The following is a 13443-nucleotide window of genomic DNA, read 5'->3' on the forward strand; positions in this document are numbered from 1 at the left end:
AAATCGGAAAATAGTTCGCTATATCCATAATTTGTAATATCAAATGTCGTAGAAAATACATGCAAGAGCAGCAAAATTCAATCAGAGAAGGCACAGCAACTCTGAGGGTGCTTACTTGGGTCACATCCATTTATTTATGCGCAAAGAACTGAGTTATCGCAGCCTGCTTTTTTGTGTTGAATGCGTTCCGTATCACGCTCTGTTCCACAGTTTGCAAATAACAAGGGCAAACCCACTGCCCTCAATAGCACTGCAGTGGCGGCGCAGTAAATCCAATGCAGCAAGCGCTTCTTGTGAAGTCAGAACATTCTCATCGTCTGCGGGTTGTTCAGAAACTTCCGCAGTGATTTCAGTGTCCATCAGTACAGCCGTGGTCGCTGCGATGTCTTCGCCGCCTACAAAGTCTTCTACAGTCATTGTTGCGGACATGTGACCAACAAGACGCAAAAAATCGTTCCAGGCCTCATCAAGCTCGCTGAGCTCTGCTTCTGCTTCGTCGGGATTGTCCCCATCGTCACTTGATGCACGGAGCTCTGCTGGAACAAAACCTGCGCGCCGAAAGCAGTTGGCAATCGGTTCGCCTTTCACGCTGTCCCATGCCGCTTTAATCCTCCCAGCAAGTCGATCTTCAAGTCCTGCTTCATACGAAGTTTCACGAGAAGAGTTTCAGTCAGTCTCCTCTTGTAAACTGCTTTGAAGGCCCCGATTTTATCTCGAGCTTGGTCTTTAACATCAGTGCTGCTCTTTTTTTTTCACGCTCACCACCATCACAGTACTACGCACACCCGCGCATTACACCCCACGCGACCACCGACGCAGCCTCCACTGAACGCTATGACGGCCACGCCGCGATGCCGCTGCTAACACTAAAATGCAAATGACGTAAAAAGGCAAAAGCAGCAAAAGCAGCAAAAGCAACATTTGATCACGCCGCTGCCGCCGCTGCTGAAGTGGCACTGTCAGCGATAGTGAGATGCGAACGATTTCTTTGGCTGTCAACTCTGATAGCCGACATGGCATCTGTGGCACTGTTAGCTCCTGCGAGGTAGTCCTGAACATTTGCTGCGCCGCACAACACACTTGTAGTGCAATGAAGCCTGCCTCTTGCTATTAAAGTGAGGTAGTGCTTGGCGTCGCGAAGTTCATTACATCCATTTTATGCCGAACCGCGTTCGCTATGGCAAGTTAAAAATACATGTTTGATAAAATATTTTGAAAGAGTTTGATATGTTCAATAATCCATTATATGTGTGTTCGTTATATTGAGGTTTGACTGTATTGGCATTACTCTGTGTCACCGCCTTGTGACTCGGATGGACCCTTATTTCATTAGGTATACAGCGAAATTAAAATTGAGCATTCCAGCATAACACCAGTTCAAACCATCTAGTAAAATTTACATTATAAATTAAAGGACCGAAGAAGTTGTCCAATTTATTCAGAATTTCAAATCAATCGAGTTTAAATTATTGAGGTAACTGCAGAAGCAGTGGAAACAGATGACATTAGACTTACGGCCATCCGAATGCGCAGCCGCTGGGCTTCCTCCTGGAGCTGCTGCTGCTCTGTGCGTAACTTCCGCTCCCGCTCAGTCAATAGAACCCGCTCCATGTGGCGCTCTGCATCATGTACCCCAAGCACATTTATTTTGCTTTGTCAATGCTACCTTTGACGAAATGCACAAAGGGCAAAAATGATAATGAAGGGTGATTGGTGAGTGATCATCATGAGAGTGAACGAGCGCTATGACAAAGCACAGTAAAAGTGGGTGAATGCCTCCAAACCCACTAGCTCCCATACCATGTCCTAGAGCTTATTCCTCCCTGTGAACACATCAGGCAGAACAAACAAGTGCGGTGATGAATGGTAATAGACAACGGCCAGATATTTGGCAGAAAATGAAATCATGGATTAGGCATAGCGATAATGCATAGCGGCAGAGCTTTTGGATCATACCAGTTGGGAAACTGCTTCAAAAAGTGATTGGTTTAGTACCGTACGCACTTTTTGGGTGCCTATAAATTGTCGCACCATCCTGAAGCGGTCAACAGAAGCTTTCTGCAATTGCCATCATTGCCTTCTGGAAATCACTTTTTCTTTCTTCTTTTTCAGCTTAATTACCTCTATGGATTTTATTTCTAAGAATTTTCGCTCCTGCAGCTCTTGAATGTATTTTATTTTCATGGCGGTTGTACTTTCACAAAAATCTGCAAGTTTGCAATTTAGACATAGGAGGTAGTTTCCTTTAATGGTCGCAGGTGCTGCCACTATTCGTAGACACCTCAATTTTGACCAATCAAAACTACCGTTTATTTATACATGGGTCCTAGGGGAAGTTTTGCAACTGGTAATATTAAAAAGCTCCAGCATATCACTAAAAACCTGACAGATATCTTAGAAGAGGTAAAATTAAACTAAAATGTGGAGTTAAATGCACCATGACATCCCATATGGGCCATGAAGGTAGCCATAGGGGAGAGCTCTTGATTAATTTAGACCAATCTTTAATGTACAGTCAAAATGAAAAGTGGCATGCAACACGCAGCCGGCGTCAGAGCTTGGAAAAACTGCATTGAAACACCATCTAGCCACAGCAACACATGAATGTCTAAAAAATGGGGCACCGCCACAACTGTCTCGATCCCAGACAGTTGTTAGTAAGTGGCGTTGTAATGGAGTTTTCTCACGCTTTACCACCAGCTGAGTGTTGTATACAGTGCAGTCCACTCATAACGATATTGAGAAAACCGGAAAATCCTATCGTTATAATTGATTATCGTTATATCTGAACTGGCAAAAAAAAATGAAAAAAAGGAAAAAAAGCACACACCAACGTATTGTACCGTGCATGTAGGCTTGGTTACTTACCAGCAACGAGTAAATCGGGTTGAACAACGCTAATCAGCATAAGGAGCACTAAGTCCGACGACCTCTGGCGTTGCGTGGTTATACACAAAAACAATACACACACAAGAGAATTAAACCAAGATGTTAACACAGATGATCATCATCTGTGTTAACGTCTTGGTTTAATTCTCTTGGTGTGTGTATTGTTTTTGTGTATAACCATGCAGCGCCGGAGTTCGTTGGAGTCGTAAAACCAACTAGCCCGCTGGCAAGTACTAAAGAACACTAAACACTTTATTATACAGGATATATCAATAGCCATAAAATAACCATAACATAACAAACATACTAGAAGTCGGAAATTCGCGCTTGCTTGAGCAGCAGCTGAAGCTTGACAATTGCTGTAAGCATTGCTTCCAGTAGCGCGTACGCCTGCGGCAGTCCTTGATGATCATTAAAATCGTAGAGCGCGAATGCCCGCATTTTCTCATGAGGCTTCCAACCTTGAAACCCTGCTAGAAATCCCGATGAATCTGCTCTTTCATATTGAGAGCTGTCGCGCATTCTATGTGGGCGGCGCCATCTTGCACGGACGCACAATCTGCGATGACGATGACGATACGGCCGCACCCTTTGCATGGCGACAGACAGCGATTGCGATGATGATAGTGCTAATTTCCTAATCGCGTGCAATGGCGCTCGCGGATTTCGAGTTTTTATGTCATTCGCTTCTTAGTATTTTATTTTTATAAAACAGTCAGACAAATTTTCATGGTAAACATCTACCGGGCAGCGATAAAACTATCGTTGTATCCGATTTACCGGCGATAATCAATCGTTATAACTGGTCTATTTTTACATTGGACCAATGGAAAAATTGATAAATCCCAAGAATTTGATTGTTATAAGCGATATGTCGTTATATCTGGTATCGTTATAAATGGACTGCACTGTACCACTTTTGCTCACGACTGTATATTCACATTATACCAACTGGTACATTTATCATTTCGGACCCCAATGACCAGGATTGAATCAAAGAACGTAGAACAGTGAATAAATATAGATCAGCTGCCTTCTGGATAAAAGCAATCCAAAGGAGGGCAGCATGTTAGGTGGATTTGCTTGTCTTTCTTCTTGCTAGAACTTGTTTGTCTCAGAAGCACCTCTACCACAGGAGAACCCTGCCACACGAGAAAGTTAATGTCATTCCCATGACATCTGTTCAGTGTAATGTCATTTTTTCGACGCGCTGCTACACGATCAAAACTAATGTCATTTGTAAATGATGGCCATTGCAATCGATACACAAATGTTAGTGCGTCTTCAATAAGTTGTGAAAATGATTGTGCTGTGAATGAAAGCAGCCTTTAAATTCATATTCATATCTTGCATGCTTCGTAACAAACCTGTTGATTATGACTATCCACCATTACGAAGTTAGTGGCTGTGTTGGTAGCGTTTACTTACGAAAGGATACGGAAGGTGCGCACGCTGGTGCCCGGGCGTGAATAGTGCACGAGTTGTTTCAGCAATGTACACTTTGCACACTAATCCAAGTGCCAAGAGCAACCCGTGAAATAGGCACTTTTATAGGACCTTCAAGTATCGTCCGACAGCGCAGTGTACCACAGCCCTATCTTCGCAAGATCGTTTGCTCGGCGTAAATGACATATAATATGGTGAGGCTTCCCAAAAAAAAACAAAATATTTTGCCTCTGCCCGTACCACTAGGTATAACGGGCTTGGCAGTCAAAAAATGCCACACCCCAACCTCATCAAGAAAGCAGACGATAAAATTGCAACGCTTGTCACACCGGATGTCGCGAGCTTACCGCAGTGGTGTTGCCCACGAGAGCGGCGGATGACGGCGCCCTGGCCTTGTGCCCTAGTTGTCACTAGGCGTAAATGGTTATGCATCGAATCCGAAGCAGACGGCACTTTGGAAATACTCAATAGCCTATTCGTAGAACTGCCTTACTATAATTTTAATTGTGCCATAAATTGTCTCACAGAAAACGAAAGGTGTAATTTCGGCAACGCATTAGCAGCGGAGCTACAGCACGAGATCGGATGAGCTGCCTCACACTGGCGCAGCAGCTGCTACGCAGTTGTAAGCAGAAAATCGCTTCGGTTACTTGTCACCGATCCTAAGCAAAGACTTTTTTTTTTAAATCAACAGATTTTAACATGTCTTTCTAACGATGACAAAAGGAATCTGCCGTGTCTGCATTGATGGATTGCGGCAGACGTGGCGGTGCTGCCAGCGCTGAGTACAGTGGCTGGTTAGCTGGTAGCAAGGGTTGCAGTTTTTTTTCTTTTCGTGAACCTATTTGGAATGTTTCACATAACGTAATGACTAGCTACAAAATTATAGATGCACAGTAGTATTATAATGCTTGTGGCACTTTTGCAGTTCATTTTTGGTGAATATTCTCACCGAGTGTCTAGTGTCGAGATAACACATGTCCTCGTTGATCGCATTTGAATGAGTTGCTCAAACACATTCGATACCTAATGTCGGTTTTATCGAATGTCATTATATTTTCTTGTGTGGCAGCAAACAAATGTCGTTTTGAACAAATTTCATTCAATGGTAATGACAATAAATTTGCGTGGTCGGGGTATTAGTCTGTTAAAATGCAATGGACAGTTGGTGCTTGTAAATTCAATTTTTATTTAAGCAATTTCGAAAAAAAAAAAAAGCCTCCACCTAAAATACACATACAGTAATCCCTCGTTATAACGAAATCAGCGGGACAGCGAAAAAATTCGTTATAAGCGGTATTTCGATATATGCGACCACTTGACAAAGTCTTGACCAGTCGGGCTTTAATTGCACCAAAACTGCAAGCAAGTCAAAATAAATATTTTCAGTGAATCAAAACTTTATTCATGTGCAAAAAAAGCAGTGAGCTTTGGTTGCTTGAAGTTCTTACCGGGCGCAAGCAACCCCTGCTCTAATTTGAACAAGCTCTGCACGAGGCCGTGGTCGCCGCCCATACATTCAACCTTATTTCGTAGCAGGCGTAGGTACTCCCGTGTCTGCACCATAGTTGGCACTTCACGTGGCTCTTCGTCTGCTGGCTCTTCGTCCTCGTCGGGGCCACCAACAGCGTCAATTATTTCCGCGTCCGTCGCTGGAGCGACCACGGGAGCAGCCGCGTCAGCCAACGCGAATGTGTCGAAGTCACCGTCTACCTCTTCGCCAGCAATTTTATGTACAGCCTCGTACAAATCGCTGCAAGTTTGGTCATCGTCAGGCTGGTCATCGTCAGGGTCGGTGATGGCGGCACGGGAAAAGCCGGCGTGCGCAAAGCAGTTGGCGATCTTCGAAGGTGCAAGTTCTTTCCATGAAAAGGTTAGCAAATGGATCGCACCAAGCAAATCAATGCTGTAACTCTTGCTGGCATCATACGCTGTGAGCATGCGCTGCAAAAGAGCCTTGCGGTACAGCTTCCGGGTGGTCTCAATGATGCCCTGATCCATCGGTTGCAATACCGCGGTAGTGTTGGCAGGCAAAAATTCCAAAGTGATCGCCTTGAGGTGGTCGATCTTCCCATGGCTTGGACAATTATCAATGATGAAGAGCACTTGCCGATTCTTTGCGCCGAACCGTCTATCCATTAGGCGCACGTAGTCTTCAAAAATTGCAGCAGTCATCCAAGCTCGCTTATTGCTTCTGTAGACGCATTCATTTGGAACAGTTGCATTTCGGAAGCACCGCGGTTTCTCCGCCTTTCCCAGTATCAACAAGGGAAGCTTGTCCTCGCCTGTTGCATTAGCACCAAAAAGCACTGTGACACGCTCCTTGCTCTGTTTTCCTCCGGATGAGGATGCGCCAGGGGTCGTGAACGTGCGATTCGGTAGCATTTTGTAGAAAAATGCTGCCTCATCAAGGTTGTAGATGTCTTTGTCTTCATATTTTTCAAGTAGAGCTTGGAGCCGATGTTGGCGCCATATGTCTACAGTGTCACAGCTGACGGCTGCGCTTTCGCCAACGATCGTCTTCGAGGTCACGCCGTGTCGTTTTTTGAAGCGCTCAAGCCAGCCATTGCTGCATTTGAAATCCTTATGCCCCATTTGGAGGGCGAGAGCTTCGGCTTTTGCAGTAAGTGCAGGTCCATTTGCAGGGAGATTTGCGCTCCTGGCGTTCTTCAGCCACTGTAGAAGTGCACCCTCCACTTCCGGATATTTTGAATCACGATTCCTCTTTCTCTTTGATGAGAAGCTCTTTTCAAAGCCATCCAGCACAGCGTCCTTATTTTTCAACACAGTTGATAAAGTTGACGGCGGTATGCCAAATTCCTTCGCGATGTCAGTTTTCTGCCGGCAGCCTTTTTCCACTTCTTTTATCAGCAGAACTTTCTGCTCCAAAGTCAGACATTTTCGCCTGGAGACTGACGGAGCCATTTGTCACTGTAGACCACAAGAACACACGCGAGGCAAGACTAACGTAGCATTCCGAATAACACGCAACCACGTGGCCTGCAGCACGGATCCAAATGCATGCGCCGTCGGCGCGAAAGCGGCGGGCGAAGAAGACGGCAGAAGCTTCAAAATGTGGTCATGCCTTCAGGTCATCTCGCTGTCCTCGTCGGAGCACGCTGGGGATGACGGTTGCAATGGCGGGCTTCGCGTGTGCAGACGGAAGAAAGGCGACCGGAGTTCCGAGAAGTATGAAGCACGGAAGGCCTCACGAGGTCAGGAGGAGGCAGGAACAGCGACAGCACTCAAAACTGGCAGCAGGCAGTTCAAACGGATCGCACAGTCGATGTGCATGCGCACTTCGCAGATGCCTATCTCGGTGAGGGAAGGCGAAGCCACTTCGGGAGGTGGGGGGGAGGTGCGCGGGAGAGGGTGCCTTGATGCGCGCGGTCTCCCACCTCCCCATGCGCGCGCGCTTGGCGCGCATCGAGGCACCCTAGCGCGGGACGCTGGGTAGCGCATGGGTAGCGCGGTAGCGCCGCTTATTCCGCTGACGCTGCCTCGCCGCCGATGTTTTCGGAAAGCTGTCCGTCAATTTAGGCGAGTCCACTTCGGGAGCTGGGGGGAGGTGCGCATGACGCTGGGTAGCGCGGTAGCGCCGCAAATGCCGCTGCCTCGCTGGCCTCGCGGCCTGCGACGCTCGAATTCGTGTGTTTTCGCAAAGCTATCCGTCGGTTTCCACCGTCAAAAGAGCAACAAAGCTAACGACGGACTTTTTTTTTTCTTTTGTGCTAGCGCCAGAAGAGCTCTTTCCAGCGGTAAAAATTTGCTCACCGAACGCACCCCATGCCAACGCGGTCTTTTGGCCACTTCAGCATCCAAGAGACCGCGCTTTTCTGGCATCGCAAATCATGAGAAAAACATCAATTTTGTGCAGATTCTATCACGAGGGATACCAACGATACGATTCCGACCGGAGTTGACAGGCCGCGCGACGGCTGAGGACTGCCAAAGCATTGCTGCTGGTTGCTGTCGCTCCGTTTTTGGGATTTTAGATACCCGCTCCGTGCTGAGCGGCAACGACAGGCATTGGCGTCGCATGACACATCGCCAGTGGCTGTTACCGCTGTATGCGCAAAAGCGACGCTGCCGCTCGGCGACGCCTCCGCTCGCCACTTCGCTGTAAGCGGGTCAAGCTCTTCGTGCACTTCGAGTAATGCGGCTTAAAATGCATGCACTTGGGTCGGGACCAGAAGATATTTCGAATAAAACGATATTTCGAATAAAGTGATTTCGTTATAACGAGGGATTACATATCACTTGCTAAAGAAGCTTTTCGGTGATGGAGGACACGAAGAAGGCTTTCAACAAATTATTATCCCACTTCACGAGGAGTCTTAAAGGAGATGAAAAGGGAAAAAAAAAGTCAATCTGTACAAAATCTATCAGGCCACAATGCACTCCATCAGCATCTATCTTTTAAAATATATTTATCACTTGTGGACTGAAGAACAAAAGCATGAATTCTATTCCATTCCTTTACCACAATAAAACAGGAAAGAAATTTTTTGAGTCAATGATCTGCCAGGTAACCTGAATGCGGGCTGATATAAAAGCTAAGTTCGTCTGTCTTCGCAATGTTGAACTATAATATTAAAACAAGTAAGCGAGGCTGTAAGATAAGGGACAATTTTTAGCAAGCCAACCAGAGATATAACATGGCCCCAATGTTGGGCATGGTCTGACGCGGCAGCATAAGAGTACACTCACCCTGGTTGTAACGTGAGTACGCCTCCATTATGGCTTCAACACCAGGCCAATGAAAAGGGGCTGGCCCTGGCTCAGCAGAGTTGTCTCCACCTTCCTCTCCAGGCTCTGCTAATACAGGCTCTTCGACTGGGTTTGGTGCAGCCACCAGAGGTGGTTTCGTGTGGAAGATGGAGTAACTCGACCGCTGACGGCGCTTCTCTGTACCCCAGCAAAATACAAAAGAGTAAAAAGAAGGAAGAAGTGTTACAATCAATTCTTGTAAGATTGAAACACAAAGACATTTGAGACCTTTCATACAGCAAAGGTGCTGGGAAGCCAACACATGGAAAGAGCCACTCACTGAGCTGGTGCAGCTGCTCCTGCTGCTGTTGCTGGCTGTGCTGCAACACCGATTCATGGAACTCGTGGGCAAAGTCTCGGCTATACTGCTTGCCCTGGAAAGCTGCAGAGCAAAACAGCCAAGCTAGAGGTGACAAAGTCCTTTTTCCTTCTCCAAGTTTTATGACATCCCTGTAGCACAGTCAGTGTGACTTATAATTTAGAGTGATACGAGAGGGACTGAGGAACTTAACAGCTCTTGCTTGCCCAGAAGCCCACTTTGCACTAGCAAACATCATCATTTTGTCTTTGCCTGAGATACTGGTACTAATGAGTCTGAGAAGCCCATTTTCTAGTTACAGCCTTTACTATTACTTCCAAAAATCTAACTGTAGGCAAATTTGCCAAGAGCGAGAGGATGTTGAGCAGTACACAAACATTAAAATGTCCATACTGCTTGAGAGTGCAACAATAATTGGCACTCACTGCCCAAGCTCTGCAAGTGCATTTCAACACACGCTGGTTTCAACATATGTCACATCATATCCACACCCATCTAAAACTATGAAAGGGTCTGAACTATTTACGTCTCATCCTTACATTGTGACAGCAAGACAAGCAACGTGCACAAGAGCGGAACCAGCGAAAACAAACGAAGGACAAGACCGAGGAGGCACAGACCGCTAAGAAAGCACTAATCCTTTGTACAGCCCGCATGCATGCACAAGTGTGTTTCAAGTCTCCATGGCAACAGATGATCTCGGAGGATATATCAAACTCGAAAAGGATTGTGAAACTGTTCATAAGATTGATAGCTCTATGCCAAAAACATGGCAACAAACAAGCTAACCTGTAACACTTAAGCGTGAATACAGTGCACGCAAGAAAATAACGCACCTTCTAGTGATGTGCTACCCGCTGGCACACTAGTAGCACAACGCTCACCGTGCGTCACTAATCCTATGTTACTTCACATCAAAGCCACAGCAGACACTGCTTACAGAGAATCTGCCACGTATCATAAGAGGTCTAATTCTGTTGCAGGCACACTACAAATGCAATATTATCTCAGTTATCTCATTAGGGTGCAGCTGATTTCTGCGCTGCCTTCAGCAGTAATGCAGGTCACGTGAGAGCTGCCACAAACCTTTGGCTAGCTAGGCTGGCTTCACTGTATGACAACCAGTGCACAAAAAATTCTAGGGGGAACTTTAGATCACTAAAGTGCGATGAGGCGAAAGCCTCTATCGCAGTGTGGTCCGGAGCTCCCCACTACAGCATCTCTTTCTGTTTTCACTAGCACCTTCGCGATGACGCAATAGCGTAAACAACCAGCCAACATATAAAGCTCTGCTTTAAACCGAGTTGTATGAACGCGCCTGCATGACCTAGGGATAATGTGAATGCAAGGGTCTTGGCAGGCTGATTCTGATATCACCCACCCATATAAAAGGCGAGGCCTAAATTGGCAGCTCCTGCCAAGCGTAATGTCGGGAAGCCCTCTGTCCAGTTAGTGCTCGGCCACGAAAGCAGCCAGCTACCGCCTCCCACGTAACGAAAGCGTTATGGATGAACGGACACGATTCGCGAGCATGAACCATTAAAGGCTATCGCTTTAAAACAACTGATTTCTTGCAAGATAGTAGTGTCATGTTGAAAACAAGCAGCATGCCAGGCTGCTTTCAGGCACACTGCCCCCCCCCCCCCTACAAAGAAGGTGGCCGGGGTGGGCGAGGTCGCTCCATACTTTTCGGTATACAGTCGAACCCGGATATATCGAACTCGAAGGGGATCGCGAAATAGTTTGATATATCGATAATTCGATATACAGAAATCGGCCTGTGACGGCACTTACGATGCGAAAAAACGATACCGTATTTGTCGCGTAATCAACCCACTCGCATAATGAACCCACCTTCCACTTTTGCCCTCGAGAATTAAAAAAAAAAAAAAAAACGTTAAGGCCAGCTCGCTCATATGCAAGCGACTGAGCGATGTCAGCGACGAGCAGCAGCGACAGAGCGAAAAGTTTCAAACTTGTTGGAACTGCGTCCCTCTCGCTGCTCGAGCCACCACGGCAGCTCAAAATAAGGTTTCTGTGTCGCCGCGGTGGCAGAAATCGCGAGCATTTTCGCTTGCATGTCGATGGCGCGCGTCAGTCCATTTCGGTCGTCTCATCCACAGCTCACTGGCAGCGTGCCAAGATGCGCAGCGATAACGTTGGAGCGCGTTTATCTTTTGATAGCTCCTGTGGTGGCGGGGAGCAAACTTGGCAGTGTGCCCGTGATGGCTTGATTGCGCAAGCCTGGTTTGATTTAACACGCCGCGCTTGGGGCGGGCGTCATGATCGCAGCAGCTGACCGCATACTTTCGCTGATTCATACATGCAAGGATAAATGATAAAAAAAAATAAAATAAACATCCCCGCAAATAAAAAAGAAACCTGCCGCTTCTTAACGTCCGCAGCCACCATATCTTACACTACGCCGCGCGTACAGCACAACGATAAGAAAGGATGACTCTCGCAAAAAAGAAAAAAAATACTGCCGCTTCTTAACATCCGCAGACGCCATAGCCACGGCCGCTGCCACGCCGCCGCACGCAGAGGGTTCGCAACACATGCTGGAGAAAGCATCCGACATCTGTCTGAAAACAGGCTGAGCTGGCTTGGCGCATGCGTTGCGCGTGCTGAAGGAGAGAGATAGCTCAGCAAAAGAATGGGCACACCCATGCACATGGCTTGCAAACGTCATGTGTTGGCGCGCGGGAAACAATAACTGCAGATTGCAGATGCGCGCGCCTTTGGGGAATGGGCGCAGCTCTGCCCAGACCAGCCATCGCCGAACTGTTCCTTTTCATTCCTTCCGCGCGTGGCTTGAAAACGTCATGCGGCAAATGGCCAAGGGTAATGCGATCGTCTTTGGGGAAGGCACACTTTCCAGTGCGTGGTGCGGAGTTCGATATATCGAACGACCGTTGAATTTGAGTTCGATATATGACGCGGCTTTCCTATACTTTTACATGGGATTTTCAAGAGGATATTTCGTGAGTTCAATATAACCAAAATTCGATATATCCGGGTTAGATATAACCGGGTTCGATATAACCGGGTTCGACTGTATACGTATCAACGCATCGCAGGGTGAAAATACGAACTTGTAGAAGTATTTGACAGATGGCGCATCCTGTTTAAGCGCACCAACTTCGTGCCTGAATGCACAATAAAGAATGTACCGGTACGTCGGTGACACTCTGGGGGGGAAGCGCGAAAATGTACCGGTACGTTCGTGAAAGCAAAAGGGTTTATATCCCACTGAACAGGAGGTCGATATACGTGAACAGCATTATTATACTTTGTATGAAGCTTTCAAGAAAATATTGTAACAGTTTTACACAAGCAATAATAAAATCTATGTGTGTTTGATACACGTGAAATCGACTGCACATTAAATGTAGGTTACAGCCTCCGTAATTCTTCCAATGTTTTAAAGGGAGAGCATTAAAGGCCCCATTTTCTGAAAACTTAGACAGCCAGTGAAATGGCCAGATACCAACGTGGCATAACACTACCGAGTTGGCAGGAGCTGCCAATTTGGGCAACTCCGTTGAGAATTGCACCAACCATTGGATCCTGAGTCAGACACGCTACCCCTTGGCCAACAGGCACATTCATATGGCATGGTTAAAGCACAGCTTTATACCTATGTTTGCTGGTCTTTCGCATAATGTGGTAGCTTATGACTATGTCAACGAGTGTGTGTGAAATAATAGAGGCACAAATTAAGGGATTAGTGATTAAACTAATTGCAAAGAGCATGTATTCCATGATCCCCAATGAAAAGCAAATCGTACCACTTTGAACAGAAGGAAGCTTGCGGCAGGGTGGTCCATCAGCAGTAGCACAGACACCATTCTGGTGGGACTCCACACTTGCAGCCAGCTGCCGCTTCAATGCACGTCGCTGCAGGTACCCGGCTGACGTCATGGCTACCACAAGAAAAAAAGTATTGTGAGCCAGTGATAAGAACAGCAGTTTCTTAATAATGTGGCGCATAATTGGGATGCATATATTTCAATACT

The 13443-nt window shown here is 46.6% G+C and overlaps 1 protein-coding gene across 1 annotated transcript in view; it reads right to left on the reverse strand.

Moving 5' to 3' along the window:
• LOC146203264 (uncharacterized) overlaps positions 1-13443 on the reverse strand; it is a 173090-nt gene that overhangs the window by 11448 nt on the left and 148199 nt on the right. The window contains exons 14-17 of the mRNA XM_084588635.1: positions 13216-13350; positions 9386-9487; positions 9046-9243; positions 1516-1619 (exon numbers count right to left, since the gene is read on the reverse strand). Coding sequence (XP_084444761.1) covers positions 1516-1619; positions 9046-9243; positions 9386-9487; positions 13216-13350 — 539 coding nt within the window. The remainder of the gene's footprint in view (positions 1-1515; positions 1620-9045; positions 9244-9385; positions 9488-13215; positions 13351-13443) is intronic.

The sequence above is a fragment of the Amblyomma maculatum genome, chromosome 1 (assembly GCF_055883805.1).
Source record: "Amblyomma maculatum isolate TAMU_Amacu chromosome 1, ASM5588380v1, whole genome shotgun sequence".
NCBI classification, from domain to species: domain Eukaryota; kingdom Metazoa; phylum Arthropoda; class Arachnida; order Ixodida; family Ixodidae; genus Amblyomma; species Amblyomma maculatum.